General features: G+C 37.4%; 1 protein-coding gene across 4 annotated transcripts in view; it reads left to right on the top strand.

The window, feature by feature from the left end:
• SMARCA2 (SWI/SNF related, matrix associated, actin dependent regulator of chromatin, subfamily a, member 2) overlaps positions 1-20,296 on the top strand; it is a 209,013-nt gene that overhangs the window by 51,356 nt on the left and 137,361 nt on the right. For all 4 annotated transcript variants that reach the window (XM_063455081.1, XM_063455080.1, XM_063455082.1 and 1 more), the window contains exons 2-4: positions 12,046-12,280; positions 15,084-15,216; positions 17,945-18,313. In XM_063455081.1, the coding sequence (XP_063311151.1) occupies positions 12,059-12,280; positions 15,084-15,216; positions 17,945-18,313 (724 nt within the window). In that variant the 5' untranslated portion in view covers positions 12,046-12,058. The remainder of the gene's footprint in view (positions 1-12,045; positions 12,281-15,083; positions 15,217-17,944; positions 18,314-20,296) is intronic.

Here is a 20,296-nt window from a genome sequence, read left to right on the forward strand (position 1 = left end):
ATATATTAATATCAAATTACACGTAGACTGATATTGATTAAATATAATATATAAATCCACCACATAATATAAAAAAGTAAATACGTTAAAAAATAAAAATAACAAATAATAAAAAATAAATCCTAAAAAAATATATAGATGTGTTATTTCATTCTAACCGTATTGTGATATTAATATATATATTTATATCAAAATACATGTAGAACAAAATATATATATCTATATACATAAATATATATACCTATATATAAATAAAAATATTAAATCAAAATATATATATATATATTTATGTAATATTTTTACATAATTAGGTATTTTATTTAATTACAATTAGCGGGACCTTCCTGACAACCCATGCCAAAAGTATAGGGAATTTAATTTGCTAGCACTATATTTAACCCTATAACTTTCCAAGACACCATAAAACCTGTACATGGGGGGTACTGTTTTACTCGGGAGACTTCGCTGAACACAAATATTAGTGTTTCAAAACAGTAAAATGTATTACAACGATGATATCGCCAGTGAAGTTTTTTGCATTTTTCACATACAAACAGCACTTACACGGACGATATTATTGCTGTGATACTTTTTACTGTTTTGAAACACAAATATTTGTGTTCAGCGAAGTCTCCCGAGTACAACAGTACCCCTCATGTACAGGTTTTGTAGTGTTTTCAAAAGTTACAGCATCAAATATAAGGCTTGTGTTTCAGTTTTTTCGCATAAAAATTCGCCAGATTGGTTACGTTGCCTTTGAGACCCTATGGTAGCCCAAGAATGAAAATGACCTCTATGATGGCATACCATTTGCAATAGTAGACAACCCAAGGTATTGCAAATGGGGTATGTCCAGTCTTTAGTAGCCACTTAATCACAAACACTGGCCAAAATTGGCGTTGTTTGAATTTTTCACACACAAACAAATATTAACGCTAACTTTGGCCAGTGTTTGTGACTAGGTGGCTACTAAAAAAGACTGGACATAACCCATTTGCAGTACCTTGGGTTGTCTACTATTGCAAATGGTATGCCGTTATGGGTGTAAATTTCATTCCTGGGCTACTCTACAGTCTGAAAGGCAACGTAACCAATCTGGCGAATTTCAAATATAACGTGCTATATTTGACCCTGTAACTTCCCAAAACACCATAAACCTGAAAGGGTTAATGCTGTCTTGGACTCAATTCCCTCAATTCTGTATCTCTCGGTCACCACATCAATTGACGGGAGAAACTTGCTCAGCAAATAACAGACACACGAAAGGTGCATGACAAGTTCTCAATTTGTATTACTGTGAATCGGGCATTTATACAATTGTATTTACATGTGTCATGAGATATGCCATTCAGAATATAAGATTGATTACTTCCTTAAATATCACATGTTAAATAGATAGATAAGACCTTCTTTGAATATGTCTGGATCCGAGGCCAGACATCCTGAGTATTTAGCATTGTCTTACATCCTATAGAATTGTAAGTCTGTCACACTCAATCATATTAGATCATCCTATACAATTGTATACTAAGCATAGTATCACATTGTCAGACATCCTAAAAGGAAAAATGTCATTGTCCAAGTTTTGCCACACTCAGCATATCTATGACGTACATTAAATTTTAGCATACAAAGCAAAAAGTAGTTTAACAAGTCAGCAATAATGATAATACATCTTATAAAATGATATGAGAAATTAACTAATATTTCTTACATTTCCCCTCTTTGAGCAAAAATAAAATTTGCTCATGTTATTGATAAAAATCTTACCAGGACAGAGAAACCTCCACATGGTATTTTCAGGGGTGCTAGTCACTCCCTGCGGGACTTTAATTAATTTCTTCACCTTGATTCCCATGTGGTAATTCCTAAGGCCCAGTTTTAAAGATGGGTTGATACCCTCCAGTGGCAGAGAGGAGAATTTCCAATTGTTTCTGTTCTGAATTAATTTCTGTATTCTCTTCCTCAATGTACAAATAAGGTGGCAGTTATAAAAATTCATACACAATAAAATCAGAACTACAATAACAAGCGGATAGAAGAATGATTTCATTATCTGGGATCCAGTATGGGACCAACCAGTGAAAGCGTCATACCATTGATGGGCTAAATCATTCTGAATTTGTGAACTCACCTTAAGGAGTTCTCCTTTTAAGATATGTGTGGCTACCTGTGTATGTAGGTGCCCACCAGGTTAAATTTCTGGCAAAGAGATCATAAACTGGTACTGGTAATGTGTTAAATTGACAAGCTAATTTAACATCCTTTGATGATGCATGATATAATGTAAAATAGCAAAAGCATGAAAAATATGAAACATCTGTGTGGTTAAGCATTCTTCTAATCTTCTCTAATTTAAGAATCATTAGTGTGTTTTCTAATGCCAATCCTTGTTGTTGCATCCATAAATACCTGATGGCACAAATACTCCAATTACTTAGACCTGTAGTGAATTTCATAGTTGCAACAGTTAAATTATCTAAATAATTATACATAGATTTATCTAAATCCAATCCTGTAACCTGTGATTTAACAACAGTTGGAGCCCAGTTTGCAGTAGCATGGAAACCAGTCCCTATATGCATGCTGGCTGTGTTTAACTTATTCTTGAGGGTCTCCATATCTATAACTATTTAGTATACCCATAGTGGTTCCAGCACCTCCTAACAGTGTGTCATACCATTCCCTTTTCTGCCTTTTGTTTGCTGTGTTACATAATGTTACAACATTTGTCCCCTTCTCCAATTAATGGTACCAGTTATATAATCATTATTAAAAGTAATACGGCCTGTCTGTTTATATTGATATGCAACCTTATTAATTTTCTTATAATATATATATATATCCCAAAACCTGTTTTTCTTCTTACCATCAGAACTTCTATTAAATAATGTGACACAGATCTTGGTGTAATTAGCAACCTTAACTATGCACATTTCTGCGTTATAAAATCTAACAATATTCCGTGAACCTTCAAACAAACATAATGCATCCGTTTCATTAGCTATGGACACATTCCATATGGGTAACTGGTACTTATAAGGGTTACTATTTGTCCAATTCATCCAAATGCGTTCAGTGAATGAATGATTGCATATTACATGCTGATAGAAAGGTGGTGGAGAAAGGTTCTTGAGGGAGCGTGTGTGACGAAAGCTAGATGAGGGGCTAAGGCCTAATTGGGCTGGGGGTATTGAAGAATTGTTCATCATGTCAAAGTCCTTTTCTCCAGAAACAAACAGGTTTCAAACTTGCCATTGACTTGTACTCATAATGGTATTCAAGGAACAATATCAGAGGGAGTATAACAACTCCAAAAAGCATAGCGAAAAACATAATCTTGGTCTCAGGTACGTATGATCCTCTCAATCTACGATACGGTGTAAAAGCCATGATGCTTCGCTAAAGGGAACTTCTTCTGTTTCCGAGCGAGGAGTGGTGTTGTCTTCCTTGGTTCCCCTCTTTGGACACAGCTTCACTCGGGATGCGTGAATCCAGATGTCATCGGAATCTGTGAGGACAGCGGTTCTGGATACAGCAATCACAGTAGCAGGTGGTCCAAAAGGGTATCCTCCTTTGCTGGTTCTGTTCAGCTGACGGATATACACCTTGTCACCGGGCTGGTATGGATGAGTAGGTTCCTGTGAAGGTAAGGGAAAACTACGAAGACACTTTGTCATACATACCATTCAGTTTTATCAACAATTCCTGTACATATTCTTGTATTAGCTGTAAATCCCCAGACATTATAACAAGCGGTTCCCTGGCCCAGGGTGTGGGAAAAGGTCATCCCATCAAAAATCTCAAAGGGAGATAATTTAGTCACCTTGTGGGGATTCATTCTTATATCAGCTAAAATAGCTGGTAGATATCTAGTCCAATTTACCCATGTTCCTGGGTAAATTCTGGGCTTTTCCTTAATAGTCCTATTCATCCTTTCAACTACCCCTGTACTCTGTGGATGATAAGGTATATGAAACTTCCAGGTAACTTGCAAGAATTTAGCAAGTTCCTTGGTAACCTTACTGGCAAAAACCGAGCCATTATGAGAGCCAATACTGCAGAGAGCCGCCATACCTGGGAATAATTTCAGCAACAATAATCTTCACTACAGTCCTAGCATCTTCCCTAGATGTCACAAAGGCCATCATGCCATCTACTAAACTGATCAACTATGACCAGTAAGTATTCTTACCAATTTTGGATACATGAATAAAATCAATCTGTAAGTGTGTAAAAAGAGCAGCTGGAGGGGGCAAATGTCCGTGCTGTGATTTGTGTGGAATATTAGGATGTGTTCTCATACATGGTTCACACTATCTTACAAAAGACTGTTTGCTTCAATTATGCCTATTCTCCCCTCTTTAGAGAACAGATCATTCTGATCTTTCTCTAAACCTTGTTTAATCCAAACATTATGGCTGCAACTTCCTTTTGCCACTTTGTCAGCCAAGGCATTTCCTCTGGAAATGTCATCACTAATTATGAGGCTTAGATGGTATAGACAGAGTCAGAAGCAGAAATGAGAATAGCATGCAAAACAAACAAGACCAGAATTAACAAGACTATAGACAATAGACAGATTCTGGGTATTAAGAAAAAGAATCTCATAACCACTTAAGCGCTGGGCTGTCATGTGTTGTGTAGTGAGATTTGTTATCAGCTGAGTGACCTGGTGACTGGCATGAAGTTTTGTAGGATGCCCTAGTGTGATAGTAGTAGCAGTTTCAACAGCCATTGCACATGCTGTCAATGCTCTGAGACAACCGGCATACCCTGTGCTCAAGCTACTTTGGAAAAGAATGCTATGGGACGCATACCGCCTCCTTGCTCTTATGCACAGACCGCGGCCATGGTTTTACAGTTTGTCCTGAGCATACAAATAAAATGATTTACAATAGACAGGTAGTCCTAAAGCCGGGGCTTGTACAATAGCAACCTTGAGGGCAATATATGCAGCTATCATGTCTGGTGACCAACAGACATTTTCAGGGCTGTCAGAACGTACAGCCTGCCTTAGGATTGAGTCATAATGGGAGCATTCAAGGATCCATTGGCAGCAGTAATTAATCATGCCGAGGAAGGTGAGCAACTCCTTCCGAGTAGTGGGTGTAGGAATCCTCTGAATGACCTCAATACGTTTTGGACTCAATTGTCTGGTGCCTGAAGCCAGAACAAAACCTAAGTATTCAACCTTTGATTTACACAATTGCATTTTGTGTTTAACAACCTTGTGACCCACAGTTGCTGACAGTATCCACAGTGCTTGCCTCATAGCTAGGGCTACATAATAAAAATCATCAAAATATTGCAAAAGGACGGAACCAAGACCGGGGTCCATGTTTTTTAGAGTATGTTGGAGTACCAACGAATAAACAGCTGGGGAATCCACATAGCCTTGGGTAAGCGTGTCCAGGTAAACTGACAGCCTTCAAAAATTAAAATAAAAACCATAAGTAGCTGTGTCTCTTGATCAATAGGTATAGAAAAAATGCATTACTTAAATCAATAACAGTGAAGCAAGTGGCATCATGTGAAATGGCTGTAATGAGGGATGTCACATCAGGGACAATGGGTGCAATGGGCACAATTAAACCATTCAGGGCTCTAAAGTCCTGAACTAAGCGATATGCTGGCCAGTGGTGTTGGGAGTGGGTCTGGTGTTATTCTTATCTACCGGGCATATTTTGAGAATTGTGGGGTTGTTGGGGTATCTGGGGTTTCCTGGGGTGTGGACACTCATTTCTCCAGTGGCCATACTGGCCACAGTTAAAACAAGTGTTCCTGTCTATTCCTCCTTGGTTACCCCTGCCACTATAACCCTGATTTCCCTGTCTCCATCCCCTTGCCCCTCTTTGACCACCCCATCCACGGGCGTTATGTGCTCCATCCCATGTTCGCTCTCAGCCTGTGTAGGTGGACAGTGTTGCAATCCCTGAGCATAATAAGCAACCTTACTTCCTAAAAACCTTCTTAAGTCAAAACAACCTGCATTTTCCTTTTCTATATCCTTGGTAAGAAAATCTTAGCCACCCAAATTGGCCCAGTCTGAAATCAATTATTTCACAAGCAAAGAATACTGTGGCAACATATTACCAAGGCATGACTGTATTTTAAGGAGATCCATATCATCTCCAGACATTAAACCTGCCTCATCCTTCCAACACAAATCATATTACCAATCTCTTCCTTCGCATCTTGCTTATATGCCAAAACAGTGAATATAGACTGCTTATTCTTCCATAATCTCAACATTTCAACTTCCACCTCATTCTACATTTTAGCACATCCTGCTGAAGTACTAAGCTCATAAACAACAATTAATTTAACAGTATCTTTGTAGAAACACATAATCGGTACCCAGCAGATATGCCAATACAGAAATCACATTTATGGGCACGCAACTACACACTCTGTCTCCCTCCTAGGAAACACGGATAGACACAATATAAAAGCAATCTTAAACTAACATCTCAAAATCTCCAATCCCATATAGCTATATCAGACCACAACTCCAACTATCCTCAGCCAAAACGCTAGTATTCAACAGCTAGTAAAACAGTTATTTGCTAGGTTATTTAGCTGGCATTCTTATCAGTATCACTAGACTGTAACAAACTGATTCACATATAATTTTAAAACAATACAGCAACATATAAATTAAACCACTTTCCAGTTAAACTTCACACTTCACACATTATCACAATCACCATTTACACAGAATAAACCGTTAACAGCTGTAATCACAACATATTTTTATGGTATACCAATATTAGATTAGATTCATTTTAGGGATTCTTATGTATACATTTTCTTAATTAACTTCATTACTTTACTCTACTATAGTATTGTATATAAAGAAAGGATCCATTTATATAGCGCGCTCATAACTCAACTATTTGTATAAAACTTCCATTAACTAATCTGAGATGCTTCTGCATCAACTTACATCTTATAGAAATTGAACAAACATCTGGATCAGATTACACAGACATGGTTTCACCAGAATCTTTCAGAACTCTCAGAGACTTAAAAAAAAATTATTCTATACCATGTTTAAAAGGCATGGCAAACCTTAGACCGGTCAGTCTCCAAGAGCCTTAGTACAACAGGTAGAAACCTTTGTCAATGATCTCTGATCCAGGCTATATACCACAATTTAAAATAACACATAATGTGAGACATAGAAGACACAAGCAGTAGTTATTGTACTGGATCATCTAAGGCATCTGTAGCAATAAAAAGGTTAACTTACAGCACAAAATAAAGCATGTGTTGGACCGCTGAAAATTTAAAATGTTACTCTGTTATTTTCAAACAAAAATCATATTTAGTATGGATCCTTTGCAACAAACACACAGGGCAGGGAAGATGTGCTGATTGGTGTTCTATACAATTAATCCCATATGGGGAATTAACTTTCAAATACTAATGAAGTGTCTCTTTTTTTTTGTCTCGGTATAAAATATACTGAGCTCATTATTTAAACAATTTAACACATTTACACTTATCCCACTCTCATAGAAAGTGTAGTGGGCTTATGGTATTTTAAAGCAACAATCATACCAGGCACACAGATCCCATGTGAAATAACTTACAATAAAACTTATACTTCTATGCGACAGAAAGAATAAAGCAAAAAGATTTAAGTAGGTCTATCAAGTACAACCTGTGAGTCATTTCTTTTCTAATACACAGTACTGCTATCTTGCAAAAAGATAAGTCCTGCGCTCACTCCCATCACTACTGGGCAGCAGCAAGGACTACAACACACATCAGCCCCAATATATCATAAAAACCAAAGAAAAACAAGTTACCTGCGTTCTCTCCTTAATCCCTATGTATTTTAAAAACCTCCATTTGTTTAAAAGTACTGCTATCTTATATATACACATATATATATATACACACATCTATACATATATACACACATATATACATACATACATATATACATACACACACATATACATGTACACATATTGGTCACTCAGGACCTGAACTCACATTTCCCATACTCAGAGTGGGGACACTACTAACTTACCAAAGTGTGTCCCCAATATAGACAAACAATCACCCACAAAGAACACTTAAGACAAACAAAGGTGACCGGGAGAAAGAGAAGTTTGGGTTATACTTATAGATCTATAAACCGTGCTCCTCAGAACACCTATAGTCTTAATAAACCGGAGACCTCTTATGGTCTCAAAAACCTGTATCTACCTGAGATACCCTGTATCTATCTTAGATACTAACCTGGGTTACCAAAACCCTATATATTTAGACCAAATGTCTAATAAACCGGAGACCTCTTATAGTCTCAATATAAACTGGAGACCTCTCATGGTCTCAATATAACTAGAGTCCTTACACCTTTCCTACTGGATACAGTCTTACTAAACCAAAGGGAATCATAGACAATCAGTGTCAATTAAGACACAAAAAGGCTACTTACCCAATGGTTTTGCTGTTTGCTGATCCCACTTCTAGACACCAAGCTGAAAGGGTTAATGCTGTCTTGGACTCAATTCCCTCAATTCTGTATCTCTCGGTCACCACATCAATTGACGGGAGAAACTTGCTCAGCAAATAACAGACACACGAAAGGTGCATGACAAGTTCTCAATTTGTATTACTGTGAATCGGGCATTTATACAATTGTATTTACATGTGTCATGAGATATGCCATTCAGAATATAAGATTGATTACTTCCTTAAATATCACATGTTAAATAGATAGATAAGACCTTCTTTGAATATGTCTGGATCCGAGGCCAGACATCCTGAGTATTTAGCATTGTCTTACATCCTATAGAATTGTAAGTCTGTCACACTCAATCATATTAGATCATCCTATACAATTGTATACTAAGCATAGTATCACATTGTCAGACATCCTAAAAGGAAAAATGTCATTGTCCAAGTTTTGCCACACTCAGCATATCTATGACGTACATTAAATTTTAGCATACAAAGCAAAAAGTAGTTTAACAAGTCAGCAATAATGATAATACATCTTATAAAATGATATGAGAAATTAACTAATATTTCTTACAAAACCCAACCCAGTTTCCCCTGAATAAAATGATATAATAAGTGTGGGTGCATTTAATATGAAAGAGGTGAATTACGGTTGGGCCTTGGGTCCCGGCATTCATTTGGATGTTACTTTGAAACGTACCACCAACCAAGAGATTGTTGCAGACCATGTACATCCCTTCATGGCAATGTGTTCCCTGGTGTTAGTGGAAATTATTCAGGAATGGTTTGAGGAACATGACAAAGTTCATGGTGTTGCCTTGGCCTCCAAATTCCCCAGATGTCAATCCGATTGAGTATCTGTGGGATGTGCTGGAGAAACAAATCTGTTTCATGGAGGCCCCACCTCATAACTTGTTGGACTTAAAGGATCTGCTAATGTGCCAGATAACACAGGGCGCATTCAGTGGTCTTGTGAAGTCCAAGCCTTGGCGCATCTGAACGGATGGCAGTATGAGGGGACCTATACGATATTAGGCAGGTGATAATAATGTTGTGGTTGATCACTGTATAAAGAGTAGAGAAAAAAGGTTGATATTTGGTTTTAAAATAGTCAATGATAATTTACTAGACTTAGAATTGATTTATTATTTATTATTGCCATTTATATAGCGCCAACAGATTCCGTAGCGCTTTACAATATTATGAGAGGGGGGATTTAACTATAAATAGGACAATTACAAAAAAACTTACAGAAACGATGGGTTGAAAAGGGCCCTGCTCAAACGAGCTTACAGTCTATATGAGGTGGGGTATAAAACACATTAGGAAAGGAAATTGCAGTCAAATTAGGTGGCAGTGAAGCAGAACTGGAGGAGAGAGTAGAGTGCTGACCTTTAGGAGAGAGCAAGAGACAGGTATGTGAGGTAGAAGTTAGTCTGGGAGGCCATAGGCTTTACTAAAGAAATGGGTTTTAAGGCACTTCTTAAACGATTGAAGACTAGGGGAGAGTCTGATGGCGGTAGGCAGGCTATTCCACAGGAAGGGAGCCGTCCGCGAGAAGTCCTGCAAGCGCGAGTTGGCCGTACGGGTGCGAGCAGCGGACAAAAGAAGGTCACGGGCAAAGCGGAGAGACCGAGAAGGGGCATACCTATGGATCTGTGAGGAGATATAAGAGAGACAGTAAGGACTGACAGAGGGGTGAGGTGTGAGAGGACTGACTAGAGAGGAAAATCAGTCTGGCGGCAACATTGATTACTGACTGTAGCGGGGCAATACTGCTGTTGGGAAGACCAATTAGGAGCGAGTTACAATAGTCCATGCGAGAGATTACTAAGGCATTCAGGAATATCTTCTAATTTATCGCATGCACGGGTATATCACAATTGATTTAGACCTTGGATTTACTCATTAAACACTGAATTGTGTCAAACTGAATGGCAAAATTTAGACTGTAGTTTGTTTGGAAACAATTTCCAACTAAGCTCTAGTCATGTCTTGACTATTTAAGTTTGAATTTTCCTTTTAGTTTTGCAATTCCTAGTTGAGGGAGAAAACCCAACTTAATCATAAAGCAGTGAAATGCAGCTATATTGCTATGGACAATTGGAGGAAGTTGTGATAGTCACAATACTGACTTGGATTAATACTATGTTGTCTATGCTGAGTAAATGATTGTGTACCTGGTTCATAAGTGAGTGGATGACCTATATAAAATGGCAAGGTAAAAGCAGGAAAAATGGAGAGTAACTTTAAATTGTAAGATTTGCAGTTTGAAACAAACAAAATGGTATTGGACGCAGGTGTGTATTCTTGAAAGGGGTCACTTAAGTCTCTAAAACAAATTTAGCTTAATGAAGCAGTTTTATGTATATATCATGCTCTTGCACTATTACTGCTCAATTCAATTGTTATGTTAGATATACATATAGGATATTAAAAGGAAGTCCCTTCTGTCTTAAAAAATACCAACATATAATATGTATGGAGGCACTTAAAGGGAAACCTTTTAATAACGATGGTTTGAGGCTGCCTAGTGTCAATTTACATAGTTTGAGGCTGCCTAGTGTCAATTTTGTTGCCTGAATATCAGTCATTAGCTGAGAGCAGTCAGCTGATGCTCTCACCCAATGAATGGCAGGGGCCACAGCTTACAGCTTCTGTGGCTCTATCGCTAACCATTTGCCCCATTGCTGGGGAACCAGGCAAGGATACTTCTGGCATCATAAACATTGTAGTGGTTATAATGCTTGGAGTAACCCTTTTACCTCCAAATGTGTCCCCCAATTTATTTTTTGTGTAAAATTAAGAGATTTACTCATAATTGTGAACTTTAGTGGCTGATTTGGACCTTTGTAAATGTAAACTTTTTAGCTGAATCTTTCCATGACCTATCTTCTACTAGAAACACGTTTGCATGGGGTTGCTTGTAAAAAGTGTTTATAAGGCTACAGTCTGTATGAGCTAGAGTCGTAAGTAGCTGCAATTATGGCATCAGTTCTTGCAGTACGTTCTGCTTTGTATACTAGTTGTAATAATATAAATGTTCTTTATCAGTAGGACAGGCTTGTGTAGAGACCGATAGCCTTTAACCAGTCATGTTTTATGTAAGGTACTTGCTGGATATATTGGTGTGGAGGACATGCGTGCAGATCCAAGAAGTCTTGCTGCTCTTATTGCATACAGCATGTGTTTCCCAATTTTTACTCTCTAAAGATCTCATAATGGCTGAATATTGTGTAAAATAAAACTTGGACTGTTTCAGCATGTTGCTGACATTCATGTGTTCCTTCTAACTAAATCATATTTTTTGTGTTATCGATTTAACCACTTCTATGGAAAGTTTCCACACTATTAAATCTGCAAACTTACTGCAGCTTTACTTACCTTCCAAGTTCCAACACTGTACCTCCACATTTGAGAGAAGCATTTTTTTTGTTTTTGTTTTTCTGTACTCAACTGTTATATGCTCAAAAATGCTGCATTCTATTTTCTTTAATCTTTCAAAGATTCTTGAAATAAACAGTTTACTTGGTTTTGTATTTTAATTATTATTTTTTTCTTCAGCCACGAACATTCAATGTCGACACCTACAGATCCGGGTGCAATGCCTCACCCGGGGCCATCTCCTGGTCCTGGGCCCTCTCCAGGACCTATCCTAGGACCTAGCCCAGGGCCTGGACCTTCTCCAGGATCAGTGCACAGCATGATGGGACCAAGTCCAGGACCACCCAGTGTATCCCATCAACTTTCCAGTATAGGCCCAGATTATCCACAGGAAAGCATGCATCAGATGCATAAGGTAACGTGACTCTTATATGAAAAGAAAATATTTGTTTAATCTTGCAGAAAAGGGTCAAAGAATCAAATGGGGGATGTTCTTTCTAGAACATAGATGAATCGGTTTTGGACCCTGCTTTTTGCTTGATCAGCTTTATTTAAATGAATTGCTTTAACTTTGTTACATACTGTTCATCTTTAACATACCTAAAGGTTCTATAGTCCAACGTGCATTATCAGTTTATATTACAATACTTACAAATGCTTCTTGCACAGCTACAACTTTTTAATGTGGCGAGTTCATATTAACCTCTTTACAACAAAGATTAGGCAAAACCTGTTACTTAAAGAGATACTATAGTGCTAGGAATAGAAACCTGTATTCCTAGCACTATAGTATATAGTTCTGTCTGTATCCCTCTTGCCCCTGCCATTGTAAGGTTTAAAAAAACCCTGTGTGCTCACCCAATTCCAGCACCCTTTGTCCCTTGGCGCTGGATCGGCGCTACCACCTCCCTTGGCAGCACCCGAAGGTAAGGGGGCCAATGCCCATGCACGGCAATTGCTGCAAGCACATTAGGCCCTCCCATAGGAAAGCATTGCTGCAATGTTTTTCTATGGGGATATAAATGACGCTGGATGTCCTCATGCATAGCGTGAGGACATCCAACGTCAGTTCCTCTAGTTGCTGTTTGACAGCCACTAGAGCCAGTCTTAGTCCTGGAATGTAATTATTGCAGTTTCTCAAAAACTGCAAAATATAACATTGCAGGGTTAAAGGATCACTATAGGGTCAGGAACACAAACATGTATTCCTGACCCTCTAGTGTTAAAACCACCATCTAAACCTCCTGGGCACCTCATGCCTCCAAAAATATAGCAAAATCTTACTGTATTCAAGCCTGGAGCTGTAGATCTGCATGTTGTTTGCCTTAGAAAAACAAGCTGTCTGCTGACATCATCAGAAGTGGTGGCCTGATCCAATTACAATGCTTCCTTATAAGATTGCCTGAGACTGACAAGGAGGCAGATCAGGGGCAGAGACAGCACAATTCAAACACATCCCTGGCCAATCAGCATCTCCTCATAGAGATGAAATTAATCTCTATGAGGAAAGTTCAGTGTCTGCATACAGAGGGGGAAGACACTGAATGTTTGGATGCATTTTAGGCAGCCATGACCCAGGAAGGATCTCTAACAGCCATCTAAGGAGTGCCCAGTGAAGCTATCACTAGGCTGTAATGTAATCACTGCATTTTCTCTGAAAAGACCGTGCTTACAGCAAAAAGCCTGAAGGTAATGATTCTACTCACCAGAACAAATTCAATAAGCTGTAGTTGTTCTGATGACTATAGTGTCCCTTTAAGGGGTAATGGACATTGCACGTAGACCTTTTTAATTAGCTGAAATGGTCTGGGTGCCTATAGTGTCCCTTTAACATTCTTAACATTGCCTCTAGCATGAATGGGTTAAACTATATCCAATCTGACCTTTAACTGTTCTTTTTCACGTTTTATGTAGTTTTAATATTTATTGCCAAAGTAACTCTGTAAGAACACTACTTCCCTTCATCTTCAAGCAGAGTTATTACAAAACATAAGCATTTAAAAATATACCTTCCTAGTTCCTGTATTTGCTGCATATCTTAAAAATTTGCTTCTTCCACCCCAATTTAACAAAGTTACTGCCGTTTGTAAATGGTTAGTTAGCGTTTTTGTTATCCTTTTTACTTTCTTTATCTGAAATATTGCTCTGTGCTCAAATCCCTTGACATTCAGATTTTTTTTACTGATCCAAGTATCTTCTGCTTTAAAAAAAAAATGTGCAAAAATACATCGAAAAAATGTTAATTACAATAAAAAAAGTATACTCCTCTTTTGAAGGTTTGACGCTGCAAATCCAATGATTCAGCATCTTCTGCGTGACAGCCCTCTCAACAATTCTGGCCCCCTGTTGTTTCTGGGAGTGCTGTATATGTATGTTCCATAAATTTCTGTAAAGCTAGAGTTTATGGGACATGTAGTTCAGCTGACTGTTTTCTGTTGAAAACTGTATTGGATGCAGCAAACCGAGCTATGCAATTTTTTATTAAATTGTATGAAAACCAAGAAAAAGATGACTACCTCATAAACACCTGCATAGCAAACGTTTATTGTAAATAATGTAATTTTTTTGTGTTTTAATCCTCATTATGTCCAACTTCATATGGGATGAGAGTTGACAAACAAAAAAAAAACATGCATTTGTCATTATGTAAGCAATGAGGATTATGTTTTTGCATGACGCTTATCTGATTAATTTGCATATGATTTGGGGAGGTTGATTAAACACTACAACCTCTATAGAATACTGGTGTATACTATGTTGTGAAGAATGTTTATGTGCCCTACCTTCTTCTGCCAAACTGCTTTCAAGCTCTCCAGGGAGAGAGAGAGAATGGAGGCGACTTTAACCCCTTAAGGACCAAACTTCTGGAATAAAAGGGAATCATGACATGTCACACACGTCATGTGTCCTTAAGGGGTTAAAGGACCACTATAGTGCCAGGAAAACAAACTAGTTTTCCTGGCACTATATAATCCTCAGGTCCCTCCCACCCTCAGGGCCTCCCTCCTGCTGGGCTGAAGGGGTTAAAACTTACCTTAATCCATCACCGGGCTCCCTCAGCGCTGGTGACCTATCCTCCCCCTCTAACGTCAGCTCCCAAGTGGAGCCGAAAGCTCGTTTTTGCAATCCATACTGGATACTGATGCTTCCACAGAACTGATAAATGCAGATTTCAAGGTTACGTTCATTGAATAATCTTTTTCTTGTCCTTAATGTAGCCGCCAATTGATAGCATCCATGATAAAGGAATGGCTGAAGACATGCATTGTGCAACCATCAAGGGTTCAAACATGAGACCACCTCATGCTGGAATGGGACCACCACAAAGCCCAATGGATCAGCATAGTCAAGGTATGTCTCAACTCATTTGTCTATGTGAGACTATTTCATTATAATTGAGTTAAATGGACATGTGTCACCTTGAGACAACATTAGATTTGAATGAGGAAGTTACCTCAATCTATATGCTGATAAAAGCAGGTAAATGTTTTGTTTCCCCCAGCCCCCCCATATTTACCTGCTTCTTCTTTCTTATGCTTTCCACACCCACTCCAGGGTGGTACATGGATCTAATTCATTGATGGCTTATCCCTATGAATGCTGGATAGTTTCATTGGGCATGCCTGACATCCCATTGTACAGCACTATGGAATTTGCTGGCGCTATATGAATAATAAAATAATAATATTTACACATGAGCAGTTGGAAGATCTCTTCATCGTGCAACATCCTGACAGGAGAAAAGAGAGGAAGTCTGATTGTATATTTGTTTAAAAGTGCTTGCTTGCTTGCTTGCTTAAAATAAATTGTCAAGTGATGCATGTCCCTTTTAAGTGAAAATAGGTAAATTAGAGGGATCCCCTGATATAAGATATATCTTGGTATACAATGCCCTTCCATTACATCACAACGCTATTTTCTGTGGCAGAACATTCTAGTTGGTAGAATTCTGGCAACCTGTGCCATGCAGGAATCTTTAACAAATGGATTAATAAGTGAACATTATCATCCTGAGTTGCAATAGTGATCCCACAGGAAATGCTGATATATTTAAATATAAATTTGGCATAATTAAATGGTTATTTGCTGTGTGAGTTATGCCTGGTAAGGAAACATTGGAGCTAGAGCAATACAATGCAACTTGGGTTTTATACATTTATATACAAAGGGGAAGTACACCTGCTTCCACCTGGGAGTACACGTTCTTGTATGGTGTATGCATGCACCACAGTTTTAATAAAAATAAATAAACTTTTATGTGTAAGTCTTTGAAGCAGCAGTTGAACTAATCAACAGCCAATGGAAGCCAAAATGCAGCTGAGTACTTTTCATTTTTAAAACAAGCACTCTAACAAATAATAAAAATAACCTTTTTTTAAGGAAGAAGGAAGGGTCTCAATGTTAACCCATAGATCAATTCAGCAAGCTGCAAATGCCTTAGGGGTTTGAAGTATTCCTTTAAGTAAAAGGGTGTGAGCTCTGACCTGAACTGTACCTTTAATTTTATTTTATGCCTGGACTCATAAAGGTGAGAGCCTGATGACATTGTTACTAAGGAAATGCTAATAAATGATGTCATGTTTTAATCCAACCACATGGAGACTGAATATTTTTTTTCTCATAAAAGATTACCACTAATTTAGCACTAGGGCTATATTTGAATCCCTTAGCAAATTTAAATCCCTATCTAATATTTTCAGGTCTCAAATTAATGATTTTTCTCCCCGATTGAAAATAGACTTTATGTTGAGCATGTGTGACCTGGGGCTATATCAGTTCAATATACTCTGCAATATAACCCTGAAGCATACATATATTGCTTTATATATGTGGATCCAGACATACTTTTTGAATATATTTGTTTGAAAATGAGAAATTATGGCCAAAAATGTGAAATATACAGAAGCTAGACGACCGGGTCAGAGCATCTCCAAAACACTTCACAACTTGCAGGATTTAAAGTATTTGCTGCTAATTTCTTGGTGCCAAATACCACAAGAAACATCCAGAGTCCATGCTTCAACGCATCAGAGCTGCTTTAGCAGCACAAGAGAGATCCACATGGTGTTAGGCAGGTAGTTTTAGTATTGTGGCTGATCAGTGTATGTATGTATGTGTGAATATCTATCTATCTATCTATCTTATCTCCTAAAAGCTTGTCATTCCAAAGTCCTGTTAATAACTTGTAATACATTTTTTAATTGGACTAATTTAATTTGTTATTTTATATCTGCATCACTGGACAAATGCAGCTAGAGTTCTAAATTTCTACTGTGAGAGAAATCTATGAATTTGTTTTTCTTTCTATTTGTATATAAAGTTTTATGAGATATATGAGCCTGTGATGTGAGATATTTGTGTTGTGTATGTGTGTGTCTGTACTGGTTTCTCTGCTGGAGCCTTATTGATGAAAACTGTAGCCTGTGCATATTTCTTCTTTTGTTTATTAAAGTTATATCAGCAGATGCCCCCAACAGTTTCCGTTTCTGCTTGGCTCTCGATTTTTACATTATGCTGAAATGCTTAGGAGGCTGCTAGCTATCCTTTGAAATAATTGTCTATTAACAGATATCCAGTAACTCAGGGGAGACATTTTAAGTTCAAACACGGAGTACCAAGATGCAGTGGCAGTTTGTATTGTATTTGTGTCATTTAATTAATTCAGTTGCACCTATTTGACAATCTCCAGTGTATCCCAGCCACAATTATCTAAATTAAGTAGCATTCTTATAATGTTGGATATATTCCTTGTGTCTACTCCTGTGGGATATTTTCATTAAAGATATTAAACTTGTGGTACGTACATTCTGTGGAAATGTTACTGAAAATGAGCCTTTCACACATTCATGTGAGTTACTAAAAGCATTGCAAAAGTATTATAGTAAAACACCAAAATTCTGCCACTAATTGAGTATTCAATATATCATCTAGCAGCTATTAGAAAAATGAGCATCCCCACACACACTCTTATGGGTAATGTGCATTTAAAAAAAAAAAAAAAATGAAATCACTACTTGATTAATAAAAGTACATATTATTTATGTCTTTTTTAAAATGTATTTATTTTTGTTTACTCCAGGATACATGTCACCCCATCCTTCACCTTTGGGGGCACCCGAACATGTATCCAGCCCAATGTCAGGAGGTGGTCCAACTCCTCCACAAATACCACCAACACAACCAGGGCTCATGATGCAAGGAGATTCACAAGGTATAAGTCAACCTAGTCGTGGCCCCTCCGCATTCAGTCAGGTACAACTTCATCAGCTACGAGCTCAAATTTTGGCTTACAAGATGTTGGCGAGAGGGCAGCCTTTATCTGAAAATCTGCAGCTTGCTGTACAGGGAAAAAGGACTCTGCCTGCAATTCAACAGCAGCAGCAACCACCACCACCGCAACCACTGCCACCACAGCAGCAAGCCCCTACTAATTTCAGCAGACCTCCTGGTAAGTGAATGATTACTGTTTATATGTCAGGTTCTCCTTAAAATTCCCACTGTATATCACAAGATAAGCTAAATTTTCTTCCATTTTAAACCTGGTCATTTAATCTTTTTTGCTATTTATTTTAATGAATAATACATGTAATCTTTATTTTTATTTTTTTAGCAGTGTAATAGGAATACAAAAGTAAAATGAAGACCGCTAAATACAATGTGCCCATGTTATTGCACCAGCAATGCAATTAGGAATGATTCTGCAGACAACACAATGAACATGTATAGTGTAATATTGTTGATCCTTGTATGTGTAATAGTAAAGTGCAAATAGGTACTCACAATCCCAGAGCCTTCCAATAGGCTCAAATCAGATCACATATGTGTTTAAGGACGACATTCTTTCTTTGTGATAGCAGATAAAATACTGCCGTAAGTGTAAAAAATGGTATACTTTATTTACCATTAATATTTAAAAACATAAAATAAAAAAAGCAATATTATAAAAACACTTATTCGGCAATAGTCCAAAATACAGAGTCTTAATGCTCACAATTCTCCCAGGACGCGTTACGCCAGTGGCTTCCTCAGCTGGGTAAAAAGTCTTTGTCAGCTCTCCTTGGACTCCTTTGTGCTATTTATACCCCTGTAATGGGGGAATAATTATTTTCTGGCTTGAAATTACGTGGGCAATCTCCATGATAACGGAGACGCTATGCGTATCAAGCCTCCTTTTCAATTATACTATTAGTTATGTTGTCATCCTGCATTCCAGCAGTCATTGCCTTACTCCTTTGTCAGGCAGTAGGATTTCATGACATTCAACAGAGGGTAAACCGGCATGAATGTACTTATACTTGATAACTATACTTAATTAGATCCTAATGGAAGTTATTCTTATACACAAACATAATTTCCATTTACCTTATTGAGTATACACAGTATTTCAATCTCTTACAGAAGGTGCTTATTATCAATTATAACCTAAAAGCTTGTTGGTATTAAATGCTTTCAGCAGACTTATTGCACATAATTTTTATATGTACACTATTTTCTAATGAAATATTTTATGAGTACTTCTACTTATTTTGGGGTAGGCAATTTATAATACAGACACAAGATAAACCTGAGATTAGGGGTATTTTACAATAATTTGTATCAATATATAAATAAATACCCATATCTATTAAAAGATGATAAAAATATAAAAGAAGGAAGAAAAATATTAATAAAAAAGGAGAAATTAATAATACTAAGGGAAAGAGTTTATATTAGGAAATGGTACATCTCAAAATCAGCATTTAATCACTTTGGAATAAGTGTGTTTAATTTAAAAATCCCCTTTATTTCTTTTTTTTTTTACTAAGTTAAAAATTACCTCCTGTCAAGTCTTTCATTATTTTGTTTATGCCTAAAAACATTGTACCCTTTAGTTCACTTTTATTGAATTCTTTATAGTGTAAAGAGACACTATGTTTCTCGAAACCTTTACTAATATTTCGGCCATGTTCTTTTAGTATGTAGAGCTCTCGTAGTTTTCCCTATGTGATTTAAACCACATGGACATTGTATAAGGTAAATTACATTTTTAGAATAGCAGGTTATACATTCTTTAATAGGGTACTCTATTCCTTCATTTGATTTACATTTCTTATAGTTTCTATAAAAATAATGAAATATGAGGAAATGTTGATCAAGATTTGGCAAAATAAAATGCCTCAAGATGTTTATCACTCTACCAGGAGGCAAAGTGAAATACTTTATTAACCAGGCCATTTGAAGGTAGGAATAACTTATTGCTAAAAGTCTGGGCTTTGCGCTGTTAAAGTGGTCGTAGGGAGCAAAATAAGTTGACCGTGAACTAAAAGAGCTAGTGGGATATGGAACTCAGAAGGGTTGGGGTATAAGAAGGAAGTAACATGTCATAATGCAACGAGGCGAGCACCACATTATAATCACGTGGCCCTACTACTGTTTTTTTTTTCCTGTATTA

This window comes from Pelobates fuscus, chromosome 5 (genome assembly GCF_036172605.1).
Source record: "Pelobates fuscus isolate aPelFus1 chromosome 5, aPelFus1.pri, whole genome shotgun sequence".
Classification (NCBI taxonomy): Eukaryota; Metazoa; Chordata; class Amphibia; order Anura; family Pelobatidae; genus Pelobates; species Pelobates fuscus.